The 22,213-nt window shown below is 38.7% G+C and overlaps 1 protein-coding gene across 2 annotated transcripts in view; it reads right to left on the bottom strand.

Annotated features, from left to right (window-relative positions):
- LOC129768020 (protein MAK16 homolog A) overlaps positions 1-14,733 on the bottom strand; it is a 59,346-nt gene extending 44,613 nt beyond the window's left edge. For both annotated transcript variants that reach the window (XM_055769391.1, XM_055769383.1), the window contains exons 1-2: positions 14,565-14,733; positions 13,656-14,495 (exon numbers count right to left, since the gene is read on the bottom strand). In XM_055769391.1, the coding sequence (XP_055625366.1) occupies positions 13,656-14,495; positions 14,565-14,579 (855 nt within the window). In that variant the 5' untranslated portion in view covers positions 14,580-14,733. The remainder of the gene's footprint in view (positions 1-13,655; positions 14,496-14,564) is intronic.
- Between the last annotated feature and the right edge of the window lie 7,480 nt (positions 14,734-22,213).

The raw sequence follows: 22,213 nt of genomic DNA, 5'->3' as shown, positions 1-22,213 counted from the left end.
GCCACATATACAGGATTTCCTATTTTTGGATTGAGGGAAAAAGAAATCCGTAATTTGCATAACTCACGTAAACTTCATGACATCATTCAGCAAGATTATAACAATTCAATTTAGGTCAACTAAGCATCGTTTTATTTGACAATTTGTTGTCATGTTGTAAATATTCCAATCATTAGAAAATGATGATGGTTCCACCTAAGACCCCTACAGAAGTTCAAGCAAGACGAGTTATTTTTTTCCTAAAATGGTTAAAATAGTTTAGCAAAAGAAAAAGGAACGACCACTTACATATAAGATTTTTTTTTAAAATATTGCATTATCAAAAGTCCAATCTTGTCCCCAAGGTCCTTGCAGCCAATTGTTCAACTAGAACATAAGTCTAACCGTTAGTCTAGTTTTGAATAGTCCAAAGAAGTTCAGGAATTTTCATTAAAAAAAAATCGAGACCCTTCTCGTTATATAAGTGTAACGCACGCGAGGCTAAAAAAATGTAGAATGGTTTATCTGTTATCGTGAGACTGCGTTTAAAAGGAAGGTATGGGATGACAGCATCCAGAAAGTCGCCAAAGATGGACGAGTTGACTGGGTAGGGTATAAAATTGCCAAACAGACGTCCTGCAAAAATGGTGTTCGCAATCCGGCGGGAACCAGAAGGGGAGCCCAGCGCGAGATGGATGGAGCAGGACTTGGCAAGAATCGGTGCTTCACGGAATTGGAGTACTGCAGCTATGGACCAGGTTTATTGACGAAACAATGTCGTGAATAAGATCTAATCTTTGCATGGGATGTAGCATCATTATAAATGAATAAATGAATAGCAGGGAATGTAAAATGAAAATCCAAAAACTGAAAATGTAAGAAATAATAAAAAATTATGAACGCGATCTGTTCACAATAAAAAAAACATTTTTGGTGAAAAGCAATTGAATTATTTAAAAATTTCAAGCATTTTCTGAACGCAATGAATCTCACGTTTTGAACGCAATGAATCCCATTGGATTGGTTTTGATGCGGATATGCGTACCTTTTCGTACTGATTAAGAAGCCGACCAAACTATCGTCCGACAAAAAGTCTGCAGTTTGCAGAAGCTCTGAGTTTGCAGTGAAATACAATTTGAATACATCAATATCACTGCGAAAACAATCGTAGCTATCCACCGTGCATACCATTCTATCAAAGGAAACAACAAAACAAATAAAAATAAAAATACACCACATAAAAGTTTGATTCGCTCTAGTTAATCTGAGGCTCGTACCAGCTAGCGAGCAGACTTTTTTTTCCAAAACTCCTTCCCCGCGTGATTTTCCTTCCAGCCAGTATGCATGTCAATACCATCAACCAAAAGGAAGAACCCGAAAGAAAGCAAGATAATCAACGGAGAACCTTGAGTCTCCGCTCTCGTGTTATCGATCCAACACACACAGTGTTGTAATTTTGTTCAGTTGAGACATTGCGTCGATTTTCATGTTGTCTGGCATCACACGCACACATTATTGTTTTCATGTCTTGCCACAGGTGGATTGAGGATTAAGAACTGAAGAATAATGGTGCTGGTAGAACAATGGTTTTACTCACGTAGAGGCTGCTCTTGACGCGGGAGAGTTGTGAATGAAAGATATCAAACAGAACTGCTATTACGATCTTTTTGATTTTTTTCTCAAATCCGAGGTATAATCACTGGTAACCTTGGATCTGGAAAAGGCATATAACCGAACGTGGATACCATTGGATCTGAAAGCGAAGGCAAATTGGGGTGTAGACGGCATTTCACCGTACCTTATCAAGAACTCCGCCGAAGGTAGGACCTTCAAAAATGGAAACACTACTCCAGAAGTTTTTTACGAGACTAAGATACCTCAAGATTCCATTCATACAGTCTTCTTCTCTCTAATTGCTATGGACAGCCTGTTCCAGGTCCTGCCGAGGAGAGTTTTTGTATTTGTCTACACGGATGACATTCCCGTGACTTTTCGAGTACTTCAAGCGAGCCACAAGGAAGCAACGTTGGAACTCTTCTCGATTTACCATAATGATGTTTGCCTGATACTTCCCCCAGAATGCAGAATCGTGTACCCCGATGACCTCAAAATAATCCTTGCCATTTGCTGAATCGCTGATCGCTCCGAGCTGTAGAAACGGACCAACCTTTGTGTACATGTAATCGACTTAGCGTCAGCGTTGCAGACGGCCGTATGATCAACTTAAGTAAAAAGAAAACTTCGATACCATACGATTATTCCATAAACCAGGCAACAATCCAACGAGTGAGGGTCGTGAAGGATCTTGGTGTTCTATTGGACAGTGAGCTCACTTTCCAGAATCACTACAGCAGTATCATTGCTAAAGCGAACAAGAACCTGGGATTCATAATAAAAGTTGCAAAGAACTTTTGTGATCCGTGATGCTCAAGAGCTCCTTTCTACGCGCTGGTCCGCTCAATTCTCGAAATGGTGGTGGTTGTTTGGAGTCCTCACATCGATACTTGGTCCGTGCGGGTGGAGTCTGTTTAGAGGAGGTTCATCAGATTTGAGCTTCGGAATGTTCTATGGGCGGACCCGATGGCGCTTCCTCCATATGAAAACCGATGCAAACTATTGATCATGGATACATATGAAAATTTTAGCTCATTTGATTGAAATGTAAAGTGACGCTTTCGATGCCAAAATGTAAGGAAAACCCTTTCTTCAGCTTCACTCTTTTCATCATAAAATGTTTTCCTGTGTATTACCTCCAAACTTCGAATTTTGTATCTAAAATAGTGCGAAGCAACTTTGGCGAAACTGCGCATTATAATACGAGTTGAGGTTTCTTCTTCCTAATATGAGGTGAGGTAATTTATTTTCAGGATTCGAGTTGTATCCATAGATAATGCGCATGAAGATGGATCTTTGGTTCAATCTCAGTTTAGATTTCATGGTGAAAGCTCTTCTGGTTCGTTTATTTCGGGTGTTTTTCGAAATGGCTTTTTGATATTGGTTGAAAAATCAGCACCTAATTTCACAATCATCGTATTGTGTAGAAGCTGGATGCTGGCTGGACGTCTTACGCATCGACGCGAATGCAGACCGTATTCTCAAGGAAAATTTTAGACTGATATCCTGGAGCGCCTGGGACTTCGCATTTTTCGTGTGTGGTATAAATTCTCCTGGATTTTCCATTGTGACAACGCACTAGTACATTCCTCTGCCATTGCGAGTCAGTTATTGTCAGAAAAAGACATCCAAACATCTCCTTATAACTTTTCCTTGTTTACAAAAAATTATAGAAGGTTGTGTCCAAAATACGATCGCATTGTTGACGTAGAACTACGCTGTTATTTTATATAAGTCGCTTGTTTATATCTTCGGATATCATTCTATAACGCTTTGGCGCACTTAAGTCTGCTTCGCCATAACGTCAGTTTAATGCATTGATGCATCCTCAAAGGCACCAACGAAGCCCTTATGATGACGGAAAACAAACAATGTTAACTGCTTGGAAAAAAACTGAACTATGCCACACAGCTTGTACTCTGCTGTAACACCCATCGATGCGAATTCGCTGATGAGTTTGTCAAGAGCGACCGCCTTCACCACCAGCGGGGGGAGCTTGATTTGAATGCGTTCGTTTTTTGCAGGGCTCGAGCCTGCCTTCCTCTTCTTCTTGCATCTCACACACTACGCGAAGTGTCCAATTTATGACGCGGAAAGAAAAACACACGTTACGAATAACGCCAAAAACGAACTGAAAAAACCACACGACGATATCCAAGTTGGATTACCACTGGTGGGGTCCAATCTTAGATCGAAGTGCAGCGAAAGCAAAGTGAACAAAGTGAACTCAACAGTCCGATGCCGAATGAAAGTTTGACTCAGTGAGATCCACTGTTTATATTCTAGGCAAGTATTCCCCTTCAATATTCTACTTTTTCTTTGTTCACGGAGACTTTAAATCCCACGACTTCCCCTCCGTTGGTCGTCGATAAGTTGCTCGTTATTGACAGCTCTGTTCGGGAAAGCACCCAAATGTATAGAACAAATGTATGGGAAAATGGAAATGCTCAAAGTTTTCATGAATTTTAACCATTTACAAACCAGGGAATTCTAATGTATAGCATATTAAACAAATCTTACGGAATTTCCGATTCGTTTAGTATGCAAATCGCCAAAATCCGTTCGCGGCAAAAATAGTTATTAACGTTAACTTTATTTCATAAAAACGTGACCTGTTTTCTAATTTGGCACCCTTAATGAAAGACGTAGTTCTACGTCAAAACTAGACAATTATAGACTGTCTGAACTCAACGGAACTAATCACGGTAAGGTGGAGGCTATCAGGAAAGCTATAATCGAGATGCTGAGCGTCATAGCTGCGGAAGTCTATCAATACTGCTTCCAATCATTGGAATTGATGCTTCGATTTAAGAGACTGAGCGAAGCAAAGTTATGTTGTTAACTTGATTGGCTTGTGTTTTATTCGGAAGTTCTCAAATTCAGATAAATATATTAGAATCATAACTAAGTGATTCTATATTGTCGGTTCTACACATCACCGCACAATGTTCTAAAAGCCAGGAAATTAGAACGGAAGTTCAGTAACATTGTTAGCAGCGTAAATACATTTTTTTTCTGAAGACACCATCCAAATCTTCTCGACAAATTCCTTTCCATACCTATTTACTGTGACCGCTTTGTAAATCTGTTCTTTCTCTTTGCCAAACTCTTCTTTTTCCATGGGGACATTGTAAAGGCGATGTGCCATGTAGTGGAAGACGGCTTGTTTTTGTCTACCAAAATGGTTCGAATCGATTGTTATGAAGCGATTAGTGGAAATTGGTTTACGGTGGATTCCAAATTTTAAGGTGTTGTCTTCTTTTCTGGTAATCTCTGAATCCAGAAAAGGCAATTTTCCATCCAGTTCTTTTTTACAAGTGAATGTAATCGAATTGTGTCGAGAATTTAGCATGACAAGCGTTCGGTCTAGGTAGGGTTCTTTCACCGATGCGAAAATGTCATCAACATATCGTATCCATGTTCGAGGGAAAAATATATCCTATTCAATCTCAACCTCGAAGTCACTCATGCAGACGTTTGCCAGGAGAGATCAAAGTTTGCTACCCATGCTTAACCCAAACGTTTGCTCGTAAATATTTCCCCTGAATGCGAAAAAATTCGGCTTCGTACACATTTCGGCAACAAGAAGGTAAGCTTCGATGTGATGATGTGGCGTACGGCTTCGTTCCAAGTGTCGGTGTAGACTTTTTAAAGCTTCTATGACAGGTACGCAAGGAAAAAAGGCTGCAACGTCGAACGATACAATAATTTCCCACTGCCTCACTTTGAATCCTTCAAGCTGTTTAACACGATCCACGTAATTTTTAATGTTTCTTCCGTGGGTTACGGGATATATCTTCATCTCATCTACCAACCACCCGACTATTTTTTCAGTGGGCGTTTAGATGTTTGAGGAGATGGGCCGCACTTCAACAGGATTTTTGTGGATCTTCGGTAAACAATAAAGTTTTGCATTCATCGGGTTGGGAACATGATATTTCCGTTCAAGTTCGTCCTCACCCATCAGCCGTACTACAATATGTCTCACCAATTTTGTTTCCTCGATCATGCCGTTCGGAGGATCTTTTTGACGTAGGATTACGTCTTTCGGGAACATATTAGGGTACAAATTGAAAATCGAAAATCGAGCACATCGTAAAAATTGTCCAATTTCAAACGCTTATTACTCAGTCATTTCATGATGGATTGATGAAATTTTTGCGTCAATCGATTTCGGCAATTATAATTTTTTATATTGAATAAAATAATATATGTCATGAAACTAACTATCGAACAATTGAAAAATCTCAACCTCTATCCTAACGGAAATATCCACTTCTGATTGGTCAAAATTGACGACACATGCGACTGATCCCTAACAGAGACATCAAAACCAAGCTGCCTGGGGGAAATCGTCATTGCAAATACATGAAAGTATGGGGAACTTTTGTTCCTGACGGATTTCGCGCGAACTCGTCTATGAGATTGGCACCTCTCAGAACTTAATAAGTACAGTTTCCAATTTGTTTTTCTAGTCAAATACAATATGTTTCAATTCAGAGAGCAACGACAGCTCTCAAACAAAAGCCATCTGCCAAAAATCTCTTGATCGGTCGATCAGGTATCGAATAGTTGTTGTACATTTAGGTATATATTAAGAGTCACTGTAAGTCACTGTAGATATAATAATAAGAAATGAATTGTATAGATGGGATGAATTAAATGACTCTGCAGTTGTTTGAAAATTACCAGTCATGACCGGCAGCAAATGTAAAGCGACGGATTTTAGCATTATTTTGTTTCTTCGTAATCATCAAAATTCAACAAAGAAAAGTGTGACATTGTTTAGCAACATGAGTCAAGCAAATGCAAATAGAAAATTTTCGAGAAAAAATATTGAAAAAGTTTTTGTTAGAAAAACTTTTTTGCCTTACATACACGTTGCGCACGTTGTTATGTATGGAAGAGTTGTAGGGCACATATTTATCTACCATTTATCTACCATTTCATCGAAATCTGAGATGACCATTTTGAGAAGATCGACTTTGAGTTTTTGAAATCGATTTTTTTCAGTGTAGAATATCAAAAAATATTTTTTTAGTATTTTTTTCAGAGAGTTCAATTATGCATATTTACCCCTTTCCCTATGTTAGTCTAGATAAATTTTCGAAAAACTAAGTATGCCAAGTTGCTTAATTGGGTAAGGTCTTCACGCCCAGAAAGTTTCATTAAGTTCTGAGAGGGTCATGCCAACATCTGGTCGAGTTGGCGCGAAATCCATCTTCAGGCGAAATGTGTTCCTTAACAGAGACATTAAAACCATGCTGTCTGGGGGAAATCGGCATTGCAAATATATGCAAATCGGGGGCATTTTTATATTGCAAGTAAAGTGAGTGATACGAATAATTCTAGCAAACAAAATTAAAATTTGAAACTCTAATGTTGGTTGCTTCGTGAAATTTCATATCAATGACCGATCGTGTATTGTGAAAAATTTAGCACAAGTGTAAGTGTAAAATTGTGTATGGTAGCAGTTGTGTTCAAAATGACTCGATGTATGAAACGATTTATTTAAATTTCATAAATAAAAACCAAGGTGTGTTCCCGCTCGAGAACGGGTTTATCTGATACGTGAACAAACAATACCCAATAACCAAACAAAACGGCCATTTTCAGGGCCACCAAAACATTATCAAAGAGTTTAACGATGTAATTCTTCAAACATATCTAAAATCAACAGGTAGCCTAACGGAATTCTACGTCAACTATGCGGTCGTGTCTCGGACACAACCCTCCTGTGACTTTTATTTTCAATTTCTAAATTTATTTTCTTCATATAGAACAGCATCGATCATGTCAAGGACACGTGAATCGTAATCTTGCATATCCAGAGTAGAAAACATCACGACTTTTCAACGTTCTGATCGCGGGAAGCTCGATGTTGGGGTTCTGCTTGTCGGCAGCTCGTGAGGTACATTGCTGAATATTATGACGGATTGCCGATTTGTACCCTTGTTGGTCAAACTGGATAGCACTTTCGATATTATTCACTATATCAGCAAGAAGAGCACACTGGGGGGATACCACATAATCAAACCCTGTATTGAACAGATCAAGCTCTGGTTTGGTGAATAGCGTGGATGAGAGATTCATTACAAAATATCGACCGCTTGCGGCGAGCTATTCGTGCATCTTCGAGAGAGCGCAATTTTTGGCGGTGTCGTTGCTTCGTTTTCATCACACGTTTCTCTAGGATTAAAACTACTAAGAACTTTTCACCAACATTCCTTCTTCCCTTCTTCACACTTACGCACAATACACTCGGCGGAAGAATGGTACTCGCTTTCTTTCAGTAATTGCATATGGAGAGGATATAATTGGCCTTCCACTATAGAAAACTGCTTGTGTTTAAACTCAATTTCTTCGGCAAGCCAAATTTTTGTAGCACTATTGGCTGCCTTTTCAAGCAAGTGAACTGGTGATAGAAGATTTTATGCTGATAAATTTTGACATAAGGCCTTTTCTTCTGCGACGGGTGACGAATTGAATGTGCAACAGTAACATTCCCAGTTGTTTCTTGTTTATTCACATCCACAATACTGAAATGATCAGCAATACAGGAATGATGTAAATGAAGTGCGAATGTGTCTTTCTCAAATTTACCATGTTGAGCCCCGTGTCGGTTCCTAGAGACTAACGTTGAGCTTTTCGTTAGAAAAACATTGATCACTGGGACTGATAGCAAAAAAAAAGGAAATACAGAAAAACTTGTTTTCTTGATGTATTACGATGTTTGACTACTTTCTTCACGAATTTTCGACAATTTCATTTTTATACAATAAATATCTTTAGAAGCTGGGACCGACACTGATATTGGGCAAATGCTCTTGATGTGGGCTAAATGGAAAGCGTAGCAATGAAAATTCAGATCTCTACGTGTTGATATTCAAAATCCCAAAACAAATTTCAGATCAAATGTGCCAGCTCACCTGTGGATCAAATGCGCTGAAATTTTCAGTATTGTGTACATACAGGCACGAACCTGGAGAATATTGGGTTGGGGAAAAAGAAATGTCGTATATTGTCAATATATGGCAACACTTAAACATATCTTGTGTTGTACTTATCGCTATACGGCTATTTAAAGACGACAGTCTGTGCTACAAGTGTCGTTTTGACAGTGTTATGATTGTCCTTTTCAGTCTCAAGTTATAGCGCGTCAAAGATGGAGTCCACCAAGCAAGAAATTCGCCATATTTCACGTTTTGACGTAGAACTACGTCTTTCATTAAGGGTGCCAAATCAGAAAACAGGTCACGTTTTTATGAAATAAAGTTAACGTTGATAACTATTTTACCGCGAACGGATTTTGGCGATTCATATACCAAACGAATCGGAAATTCCCTAAGATCTATTGATATGCTATACATTATAATCCCATAGTCTGTATATGGTTTAAATTGATGAAAATTGGAAGCATTCCCATTTCCTCATACATTTGTTCTGTCCATTTGTGTGCTTTCCCGAACAGAGCTGTCAATAACGAGTAAACTATCGACGAGGAACGAAGAGGAAATCGTAAGATGTAAAGTGAGCAAAGGAAAAGAAGAAGGGGAATATTTGTCTAGAGTATGAACAGTGGATCTCGCTGAGTCAAACTTTCATTCTTCGTGAGGAAACATCTACATCGTTGCTGGGCGAGCTGGACGGCGAGGGATCGAATGCCTTTCTCAAGGCAATGGGGGTGGAGGAGTAATATGATGGATAAAGTAAAGTTTTCCAAGGGCCTTTTTGAAGGTTAGAGACGAATGAACTGAAGAAGTGTGAAGTCTCAAGCAAGGAAGGAAGGCAAACTTTCAGTATCGTTCTGTATTCAAAGCAATGACAATTGCTTGTTCTTTCTTGTTTTGCGTCATCACATGTCTTCGTCTCGGTTTGAGCTGTGGACGCGACCAAATTACTCACTCACTGATGTCTCTAGCATTGCAATCATTGCATCAAACTGACGCCATTGCATTAAGGTTCTGAGCTACTCAATTGTGTGGGGAATCATCAAGCTAGGCTATCGTCAGCTCACCAAGAAAATGAATGTTCTGGAATTTTGTCAGTGATTTGGTTTCGCATGACGGTAGGAAAACTCTCCACAAAGGATAACTAAGCTAATGTAGACTGGCAATATTAACAGAAAGGGCTTCTGTTGAGCAAAGCGCAGAACGGAGATAAGTGTGTGTATATTTAGTTGCTCCAACCCATCGATATATGGATATTTGTGTGCGTACGTGCGTGCTTCATAACCCGTACGTAAAAATAGTTCATCTTCGCTACGCTGAAACCCCATTTGTATCTGCTCCCGTGTGCATTGGTCCTGTAACGATGCAACAATCGCCTATTTTTTTATGCTATGATTTCCCATTGTTTTGTGTCGCAAATTATTCAGTCGTAATGATATATATAAACAAGGAGGGAAGATAGCGGGAGGGAAATATTTACGCTAGGGTTGGTAATGAATCTCTGCTGAGGCAAATATTCAGCCTTTTTCCAAGCAGTTAACATTGTTTGTTTTCTGTCGTCAGTGCATTGAACCGACGCTATGGTGAAGCAGGTGTTAAGGTTGTTCACAAAAAAAAATATTTGGAGAATACCGAGTTATTCAATAAGTTATATTAAGTTATTAATTTATTTGGGCTCGCGTGCCCTTCGCAAAACTGCTTTCAACTAGGATTGCTTTTGCGCTAATCTTGATCATAATGAAGCAGTGTTACTCTTTTCGAGGTTGTTGAGATTAACAGATAGAGTTTATTTCGTTTATTTAGTCACCAAAAAAGTAAATGTCGTTCTGGAATTTTGTATGTGATTTGATTTCGCTTACCAGTAGCAAAACCTTTCTCCACTAAGGATGACAGCTGCTCTTATCTCGAGCAAAGTATTGTTCTGCGAGCACAAGAATGAATCATCAAATGATTCATGATTGATTCATCAAATAAAAAAAAACATTTCAGAGCAACCAAACTGGTAGAATGGTTATTTCAAAATTTTCGTTGGATTATAAACTAATATCCACAGTTATAAACAAGTTATAAATTTGAATTAAACCACAGCGTAGTTCTACGTCAACAATGCGGTCGTGTCTTGAACACAACCTCCTACAATTTTTACTACCTGCGAGCAAATAAGGAGGGGGAGATAATGAAGTTGTCTTCTAAATGGCAACAAGCTTGCGAACAAAACGGCACATTTTTGACTTAAATTGGATAATTTTAAGTATGTTAAATAAAGCGTCAAATTTCGATCGGAAATACGACATTTCTTTTTCCCCAACCCTATACTTTGTAAGTGTCTTTAGAATGAAAAATTTCAAGGGGTTGTATCCGAGACACGACCGCTTAGGACGTAGGACTACGCAAATTTTTTAAAGTTTGTTAGTTTATCATTTCGGATATTATTAGGCTGTCAAAAAAGTCCTGCGGTATTTTTTTTGAATTTTCATTTGTTCATAAAATTAGTTACAATCATCTGTTTTAAGTCAAATATGCGCCGTTTTGTTCGATGACTTGTTACCAACGAGATGCCAACTTCATAATACCCCTGTTATAGAAGCTCGCTTCCTTATTGGTAAAAAAACTCGGATAGCCAATTTTCACAGGCCTCTTTTGTGGCTAACTTCTGACTACCTAGCTCGTTCGCCATGGACAAAAACAGGTGGTAGTCACTTGGTGCAAGGTCCGGACTATACGGCGGATGCAAAAGAACCTCCCATCCGAGCTCCCGGAGCTTCTGGCGCGTCACCAATGAAGTGTGTGGCCTGGCGGTGTCCTGATGGAAGATAATGCGGCCTCTGTTCATCAAAGATGGTCTCTTCATCATGAGTGCTACCTTCAAGCGGTCCAGTTGTTGGTAATACAGGTCCGAATTGAGCGTTTGGCCATAGGGAAGCTGCTCATAATAGATTATTCCTTGACAATCCCACCAAACACACAGCAGAACCTTCCTGGCCGTTAATGAGGGCTTGGCCACCGTCTGAGCCGCGTCAGCGGGCTTCGACCACGACCGTTTGCGCTTCACGTTGTCGTAAGTGTCCCACTTTTCATCGCCAGTCACCATCCGCTTCAGAAACGGGTCGATTTTGTTGCGATTCAACAGCGATTCACATGCGTCGATACGGTCAAAGATGTTTTTTTGCGGCAACGTGTGTGGCACCCATACATTGAGCTTCTTTGTGAATCCAAGCTTTTTCAAATGGTTAATAACGGTTTGATGACTTACCCCCGGCTCTTGGCCGATGCTACGGCTGCTACTATGCCGGTCTTTCTCGGCTAATTCAGCGATTTTGTCGCAATTTTCGACGACAGGCCTTCCGGAGCGTGGCGCATCTTCAACGACCTCTACACTAGAACGAAAACGTCGAAACCATCGTTGTGCGGTGGAAATGGAAACTGTATCGGGTCCATAAACTGCACAAATTTTATTGGCAGCTTGAGATGCATTTTTGCCTTTGTCATAGAAGTACTGTAAAATATGTCGGATTTTCTCTTTATTTTGCTCTATATTTGCGACACTATAACTCACGAACGACCTAACCAAACAAAACACTTTCAAGGACTATGTTATAGCGCGCAAAAATACCTTTCCAACAAGCTATAGTATGACTCGATACAATGAAAACAACTAGAACTAGCGCTTACAACGACACCTCGCGGAAATACCGCAGGACTGTTTTGACAGCCTAATATTTGCGAACACGTCGAAATTTCATAAATAACTCTTTAGTAAAAATGTTCCAGGGACCCTGAAATGTTCAATGGCTTGCGTGGTTTTCTAGAATCATTTCGAGAAGCAACGATTATTTCTTGCCTTTGCAAGAACAATACACTAATTGGTCATATGTCGCAATTTGTTTCTTCATATCAATGCACGCATTGCACTGAGTATTTAACGAGAGTCATCTTCTGTTCATCGCCATTCAACAAACATCAAACACGCGTCTAACAGATGCACACAGTTGCAGCGATAAAAATGAAACATCTCGAGAATGACTGTTTTGAAAAATCGTTTCTCAACCGGTCAAAACCGCCAACAAAGCTAGGAGTTTGTTGCATCAGAACAGACCTGATGCGCATGATAGCAGATACGATTGGCAACTAAAAGTATCGAAGGTGTGCTATTCACATGTACAGGAAATGTACAACTTCCAAGTTTCGCGCAACGAAAACAACTTACTTGCAATGCCAGATGCACTTCAAGTGGAATATTCGCTAGCGATCACAGTTCGAGCGGAAACATAAAACACAAGACGAGCAGAATAAGCGACCTTTGTTGCACAGAAAGATTCTGAGAATTTACGCTAGCGACAGCTTACTTACTATGCAAGGGTGGAGTTTACTTCACAAATATTCTCATTTCGCTATCCACCTTCATTGTTTCTATTCTAGCAGCTGCATAAATTGCCCGTTATTGACAGCTCTGTTCGGGAAAGCACACAAATGGACAAAACAAATGTATGAGAAAATCGAAATGCTTCCAATGTTCGTCAATTTAAACCATATACAGATTATGAGATTGTAATGTATAGGATATCAAATAAATCTTTGAAAATTTCCAATTCGATTGGTATGCAAATCGTTCAAATCCGCTTGCAGCAAAAATAGTTATTGACGTTAACTTTATTTCATAAAAACGTAACTTGTTTTCTGATTTGGCATCCTTAATATATATGAAGAGTTTTCACTATAGACATACATTTTGCGAAATTGGCAACATTGCCATTGACGTAAACACTTCACTGTGTCAACCGGCGCAACGCGGCGAACGGTTTGTAAATTGAATGTAAAATGTGAGAGTCTGTGAATCTTGCTCACGATGAGCCCATATTTTTTGGAAACAGCAGCCCAAAAATTATGGCCAAGTCGAAGGCCATTTATCATATTTGCATATTTTAGTGGACTTGTCGCACCAATGAACTAATTAACGATAGGCTCTAAATGGCAATCCAGTATGTTAATTATTGTGAATATCGCATGAATGGAACGAACATTTTCAATAAACTCGATTGTTTAGATGAATCCGCCGCATAGTAGGACATAATTATATTTTGTTTTCGCAATCTCAAATGTTTTCCCACTCACCTCAATATCGTCCTCATCGGAGGACTCAAAATCGCTGTCCACCTCCACTCGCTCTCTGACACCCGATTCGCTTTCCGCGTCAGAATCATCATCCATCTCCTCACCATCATCATCCTCGTCATCGTCAGCATCGTCATCATCATCATCCGAATCGCCTTCCACAAACTCATCATCCATATCCAGCTCCCGCTGGACTTCCGCATCGATCTCCATCTCTCTCTCCACCTCCTGTTCGTCTTCCAGCTCACTCTCCGCCTCACCCTCCTCTTCCTCTACCTCCTCCGCCTCCATCGCCTTGTTGAACGCCGTCTGGGGGAAGTTATAGATATCCTCGTAAGCGCCCTTTTTCAACCGCTCCATCAGCTCCTTTTCGATGGCGTTATCGATCTTGGCCGCAACCAGTGCCTTCTCCTCCCGGCGTCTCTCCCTCCGCTCGATCTTCGTGGCCAACGGAACGAGCAGTTTCTGCCGGCGCAGCTTCAGCTTCCGCATACGAATCAAATACTGTGTAATCTTGGTGAACCGCTGCTTGCACTTAAGCCGCACAAACCGATCCCAGTACAGCAGGTTCTCATTGATCTGATAGATCGCCTTCTCGAAGTTCCGCGACAGTTTGACCTTCTCCCAGTGCTTCGCAGGGAATGCATTGCGTTCCGCTGTTTTCATGTACAGATAAGCGATTCCGTTCTCTTCCCGGATTGTGGCGTATTGGCTGTTGGCGATTGGGCATGATTTACGGGAACACAGTCCCGTCAAGCTGTACTCGTTCCGGCAGAAGTTTTGCGTCTGTGTTTTGACCTGGTACGAGCAGAACTGCCTACTGATGATACTCCAAACAATCTGTGTGGTGTGAGGAACGAGGTTAAGCTTCGTGATTCAAAACAAATATTTGTGGGTGTTGAGATTTACCTCGTCCTGCTGCATCTTGTCGAGCTTGTTCACCGGATTACACGATAATGTCTCTGGAAGTTAAATTTAATGAGCACTTTTTTCCACGACCGGATATTTTTTAAAACCCAGGCCACAGGCGCAAACGGAACCAATCAACACATGGGAGAGTGCAACTCAAAATAAGCACTCGTTTTGACAGCCGAGTGAGCACATGCGAATGAGAACCGTAAATAAAAACAACGCTCACTTTTCGGTAGGGATTTTGGTTTTGTCTCCACACTCATATTTCAAATGCCACTGAGTATGGCAGTTATTTTGTCCAGAGGTAATATACCCAAAATTGTTTTTCAATTTTCTATCGGAATTTTTTCTTCGCAAAGTTTAAAGGCTCTTGAAAGCAACCAGGTTACTAACTGTGAATCCATCATTCAGAATAACTGAACATGATACTCAATATCACCAACGTTAATTCCAATTGAAAAAATGTACCAAACAATTGGACCAACTTTTCACTGCAAAACAAATAAGTACATGCGTGATAGGATTTTTTCGAATTTCTCTATTTTTCTTCTTCATTCTAATTTTGGTGGAGACGAACATATCGGTAAATCGTAATGCATCGATGTCCGGACACTTAAGCATTTACGAGGATAGCATTAACTAGTAAAAAATATTGCTATAATGTCCACGCTTGTCCACGGTGGGGTAGGGATATAGTTAATGTCCATGTGGCCACGTGAAATAAATATTTAAGAAAATAAAAATCACATCTATATTCTTAAAATCAATGAAATCTGTTTCTCATTTTCAAGAATTTTCAAACTTTTCGATAAATTTTGTTCTGCGTATTAAACAATAAAATGTTCGGGCTGCCTGATATTTTTTTCAAACACTTGTCACTTTAGACACAATGGTACAATTCGTGGTTTTTGAAAATTGTTAAAATGCCACGGAAGTAAATAATCTAACAATTTGGTGTCGGAGAACGACCCAGCAAACATTAAATCGCATAACAAGCGTATATATAACATCATATGCCCTAAAATTTGGTTGGCATATAATGCGCCTAACTGGCATATGCATGCAAAAGTGGAGGCCATATACATACATGGCAAATGCTTACCGAATTTGTTTGGATGAATATGCAACTTTGACCGGCTATAATAGCGATTATGTTGGAATTGAATTGCGATCTAATATGAATATATTCATGAATTGTCAAAGCCTCTAATACGACTTTTGCCATACTCATATACGATTTATTACAGACATAGAAAAAAAAACAAATGGCGCAAAATATTTTCGTGAATCGTTTCTTATAACCTCTCGAATCGCCATTTTTATATATGAGTATTTACGTTCGTAGAAATAATAATTGATTGTTGGGAGTGGAATATGAATATTTAAAATGACACAGATTGATGTTTGGTGGAAACTGCTCCGATGTGGGTTCGAACTCCGGTCGTCTGGATTATCATCCACCAGCTATCTTGCGCGGCTATCTGAAATTTAATTCAACAGCGGTTAAAACTTTCGAGTGCACCAGCATTTTATTGACATTTCAATATGATGTAATATTTTCTTTATTAGGATCTAATATGATTACTGTTTCATGATTTTCTTCAGCATGCAACACGATTTACTACAGTACTGAATCGATTTAAATTATACGCTTATACGACACATAAACTGTATCAGCGTAATATACGCATATGACGCGGATTAAATCTATTTTACGACAATATACATCATAAAATTGATGTTTATTATACCGAATTGCGACTTAATTTGATAATGGTATATAAAATCGAGTTTTTACATTTTATGCGATTTCAAATATACACGATACATACTTTGATTGATATTATATGCGATTCTGATTTATTCTGATTTCTTGTAAGACTTAGCACGTGCAAAATTATACGCTTTAATGTTTGCTGGGGAATCATACAGCAGTTTGTGAAGATATATTAGGTTGATCAAGAGCTTCTCGATAAACTACCAAACATCGCATAATATCCGCTCGCAATTAGGGGGAATGAGCTGACACGTTGTCATGATGCAAGATTATGCTGTATTGGAATCACAAACGCCCCTGCCCAGCAAACATTAAGTCGTATGAATAGCTATAATTGGAGGCGATATACATACAACCAAGACACATTTGTATGATATATGATGCAGATAACTAGCATATACACACAAAAGTGGAGGCGATATACGTATATGCCATATTTTGTACGCATATAAAGCCGTATATAACGATATGCGATGCTTTTTGGACTGATATGCGATTTGATACGACAACGTTACCACTCAATCCATCGATGACATGGAAAATCGTGTTTTTGCATTTTATGCGATTTTAGATATATATGATCGATATTTTGATTGATATTTTATGCGATTGTGATTTGATACGAAATTATATGTAACTTATCATGTGCAAAGTTATACGATTTAATGTTTGCTGGGTGGACATCAGCAAATAAATTGTAGTGATATTTGGTGTAGGCGATCGACATTTGCGTCGGTTTGGGCATGGATGTCGTACTGGTCGGAATTATTTTCACTTTACAGAGCAGCTTTACATAATTTGTAATATTTTAAAGATAAACAAGTTTTATTCAATTCTTTGTGAACTTTATATATGTATCTACTGAATGATGTGTTTTAATGTGCTGTTTCTATGTAAAAAAATAATTTTCTAAAAACTCCTTCGAGTGCTACCCAGCAAACATTAAATCGTATAATTTTGCACGTGCCAAGTCTTACAAGAAATCCGAATAAATCATAATCGCATATAATATCAATCAAAGTATGTATCGTGTATATTTGAAATCGCATTAAATGTAAAAACTCGATTTAAAATACTATTATCAAATTAAGTCGCAATTCGGTATAATAAACATCAATTTTATGATGCACATTGTCGTAAAATATATTTAATCCGCATCATATGCGTATATTACGCTGATGCAGTTTGTGTGTCGTATAAGCGTATAATTTAAATCGATTCAGTACTGTAGTGAATCGTGTTGCATGCTGAAGAAAATCATGAAACAGTGAATCATATTAGATCCTAATAAAGAACATATTACATCAGATTGAAATGTCAGTGAAATGCTGATGCACTCGAAAGTTTTAACCGCTGTTGAATTAGATTTCAGATAGCCGCGCGAGATAGCTGGTGGATGATAATCCAGACGACCGGAGTTCGAAACCACATCGGAGCAGTTTTCACCAAACATCAATCTGTGCCATGTCAAACATTTATATTTCACTCCCAACACAAGTCAATCAAACAATTATTATTTCTACAAACATAAATACTCATATATAAAAATTGCGATTCATGAGGCTATAATAAACATTTCACGAAAATATTTTGCGCCATTTGTTTTTTTTTCTATGTCTGTAATAAATCGTATATGAATATGGCAAAAGTCGCTATTAGGCGAGGCGCAAATTGGCCAGATGACGCGAGATGGTGGAGCGCTCGTGAGACAAGACTCGCGCGACGCTGTGGCTGAACCACAGTTTCTCGTGCTGGTCATGCCGGTTGTGGTAGTTGTGTTGGTGAACAATCATATAGCGCCGTGGGTTTGACACTGTATGGCTGTACTGGTCGGGTGATTGTGTTAGTAAATGAATATATCGCGCAACTCTGTGTTAATCAGTCATTGTATGCGAGTGGCATGTTATTTACACCAAACTGCGACTCAATATGCGCTCCACCACGCTACGTTTGTGGCACGTATGAGTCGTGTTGGTAGTCTCACGTTCGCTTACGAGCGCTATACGCTTCTCAATTTGCGCCTAGCCTTATAGCCGGTCAAAGTTGCATATTCATCCAAACAAATTCGGTAAGCATTTTCCATGTATGTATATGGCCTCCACTTTTGCATGCATATGCCAACCAAATTTTAGGGCATATGATGTTATATATACGCTTGTTATGCGATTTAATGTTTGCTGGGTATTTTTCAAAACAAGTCCCTCAATATGCAGTACCGATTTTTAACTATAGTTCTTTTCTATGGTGACTGAGAGCCACTATACGAATCATATGCACGGTGGCGGAGAGCAGACATACGGCCGCGAAGAGTTAATTATTCTTTCATGTTAATTTGAATTTTTTTTTAAATTTTAATACATTTCGTGTCATAACATTAGTAGAACCACTCGTTTTTTTTTGAGTTTCCAGATGTGTATAAGAGCTCGGTTGAAATTATGTGTAAGGAGTAAGGTATAATAACTATTTTCCTATATAAGATTGGCAATTTTAACTTTATTGTTTTGTTCACGAGCGAAACATTCGAAAAACGAAAACACCTGTGTTTCATAACTATAGAACTAGATAGAAAACTATCACTCATTTAGAAAATTAACAGCAAAATTCGCACGAATAACAACAAGTTTATAATTCTTAGGTCATTATTAGTTCTCAATCTATTCAAACAACGTATTTGGCATGCTACGGCATGTGGAAATTTGAGTCTCGCTCCACACAGAGGAAACTACTCGTGAAACTACTTAAGCTCCATAAAACTTCCATACTGCCTATTAGCTACCTCTATTCTTCGTACGATCACTCTACATAAGTTATCGATTAGTGTTGGAACTTTTATGAAATGATGCCTTATTGTGCTGGAATAACCAATCATCACAGTGGTTTCGATGCAAAAACGTCAGCAAATGATTCAGGAATACTCCTCACTTCTCATCGTGTGATTGGAAATGTCATTTGAAACAGTCCTTTCTGAGAAAATTCTTACCAAAAATGTATTTCCCTAATTTCTTCCATTAATAAAAAAACAAAATCTAACATGAAACGAACTTGAAATGGAATAAGGGTGCACTCGAGGTAATTACTTGGTAATTTTAAACTGAAAAATATCCAAAATGTTTGCGTGGACAACAGAGGAAGGGGTCTGGTCAACGTCCACGCTTCTCCATGGAGGGGGAGGGGGAGTCTAGTCATGCTCTCGCTTGGATACAACCTGAATTTTATGCAGCTACTCGCTAAAATCGGAGACATGTCTTCCTCTCAATTTCTGACAAACGGGCGTCGGTCGGTAGCATTCCCTATCGAAAGATCTGAGTGGCAGGGAGATTCCCTTTCACGTATCTCTTCATAATATATCTACATCCACTGCTCAGACTACTCAGACTACAGACTACGGAATCGAAAAAAAAAAGTTCTATGTCAGAGTGCGAAACACCCACATATATTAATTTACATATCAAACTTTGAAATTTCAGTTCATATGTTTTGAATTTTATGAATTTTTTTTATCTCATCTGTTTATTTTATTAGGCTCATTTAGCAATTCAGCTGCTACAGAGCCGAATTTTGTTTGTGTACATTTTTATCTAACGATAATTTTGTTGTATATTACACAGTAGCTATTTTTGGTGTAAGAGTATTCCTATTCTATCGATACACATGTCGCGTTTTTTCTGCGTGAGAATATTCGAATGATCGTTCGCTTAGTAGCAGACACCCAACCAATTAGACTACGAAGACCCACATTTATGAAACTTGTTCACAGTAGGCAGTATACCTACTCGGTTAGTTAAAAATCAAAATACTTCAGAAGTACTGGCATTTCCCGTTTGTGAAGTCTCGCGTAACTTTTGAAAAGGTCCAATGTAACATTTTCGCCAACTCGAGAAAAACGTAGTTGAAGACCCGAACATTATTTCGCGAATTGTCTTAAAAGCTATCAATCTTTATCATTGTTTTCACCACTAGCTGTCAAGAATTACTCCGTAAAACCAATCGTAACTATTGTTCCGTGATTTGAGATTAAGGTTGAAGCCTCGGAGCGAAAAATGTTACATTGGACGTTTTGACTGCCCGCGTTTGCACATTGGACATATTACGTTGCACTATAAAAATTTGAAACTAACTAATATACAACAATCCAAATATCAGCATTTCGTTCTAAAGACTGATTATTATTGTTATCACTCGTTGAATTGCACTGAAATCGATAACAACAACTGTAAGAAACGAATTCCAAAACGACCGAAGTACGACTGCGAGTTGTATTAACTGCTTTGTTACTTCAGACGTTTCGGCCGTCGGAGGAAAGTGGCGTTCGAAGTAACAGCCGGGTGCTTAAAATTCGAATCTGTACATTGGATATTTTTTGTATCGGCGACAAAAAGATGAAGAAGATAGATACGTGAACGATTGTTTTTGTAATACATTCAATGATTGAAAACTAATAGCGTGCATCCATTAACTCGATTTGTTTACATTTGTTACTTAGGACCTTTTCAAAAGTTACGCGAGAAGTAGTCTTTTTTTTCTCTATTATAGTGACTTTCAACACATTTTGGCTGGTTCGTCACTTTTACTTCCATTTTTGGAAGAATGTCGGGAGTGAGAATTGAACTCGTGATCTCTGCGTGAGAGGTATGGATGTTACCACTACGCCAGATTGCCTCCAGTGAAGTAGTCACTCAACGTGTATTCTTTAATTTTTAGAAATACTTGCTTTCGGAATCTATGCATGGGAATATATAATATTGTGTATTGAAGGATTTCTTACGAATGCTTATGAATTTCGAAAGTTTTCGGGTTTATGCAATAATGCGTATTGTTTTTCAAATAATGCTTTAACCAGAACTAACGGATGTCATAGCGGCTTTGTTTGTTTTTTATTCGCTATGAAACAGTTCAACAGCACAAAGTAAAAGAAAATATGTTTATGTTTATTGCTGCTATTGTTGTATTATCACAGAAGTAACAAATACTTTCAAAAATATCAAGCATTAGTACCATTTTACATTTTAAATCACGGATCAGTACCGTTTTCCACTTATGACAGACATACAACTGTACTTCGAAAATTGTACGTCTGTCACCATGTACAGCGCTAGAACAATGCAAGCAACTCTGTACAATCGCTGTATCTGTACCGACTTGTTTTACCGCTGTACATGGCTACAGTTGTACTGTGCGCAGCGTCATAGACGGTTAGTGGTGAGAAGAATGAACAAACCGTCATTGCCTTTCTCTTGAGTTAATAACTCAGATTGGAAACTTGTTTGTTGTGTTTGACAGTTTAGACACTAAATAAAAACTTTTTTCATTGAAATATGTGATGAAAATTGGAAAAATTTCTGATTGTCAGTTTGACATACTGTACAATGTACAACCAAAGTATGTCTGTCATGGTACGATGGTCCCTGTACAACACTGTACACGTACAACGCTAATACAGCTGTATGTCTGTCTATGATATTACATTGTGGCTACCAGTCTTCCATGTTTCACAAAAAACACTGCGTCCGGAATAAACATGTCCACGCTGCTGTTCACAGTTTTGTGTTTGAGTACAAACATGATTTTTTCGTACCTATGTTAGAAAATGTGACATGTTTGTATTCGTGGTATGTTTGGACATACAATGTTTAATCCCAATGTTTCACATGATGTTCGAACATGGTGTACAGTTTCTCTTGCATTTTCACCCCAAGCACCGGCAGTGCGTAGAGTAGAAGAAGCGAATCGGACACCACACCACCACCACTCAACGCGTGGTGTGTTGGTATGTTGTCATGGAAAAAATGCTTTCCTTTGATGACAATGGGTGCTTCGTCTAAAATATTGGGCAAATAAAATAAACCTCTTTTTCTGTTCTGAACAAAAT

The sequence above is a fragment of the Toxorhynchites rutilus genome, chromosome 1 (genome assembly GCF_029784135.1).
Source record: "Toxorhynchites rutilus septentrionalis strain SRP chromosome 1, ASM2978413v1, whole genome shotgun sequence".
Taxonomy (NCBI): Eukaryota; Metazoa; Arthropoda; class Insecta; order Diptera; family Culicidae; genus Toxorhynchites; species Toxorhynchites rutilus.
The sequence above is the reverse complement of the archived record's forward strand: the minus strand, read 5'-3'. Positions and strand labels throughout refer to the sequence as shown.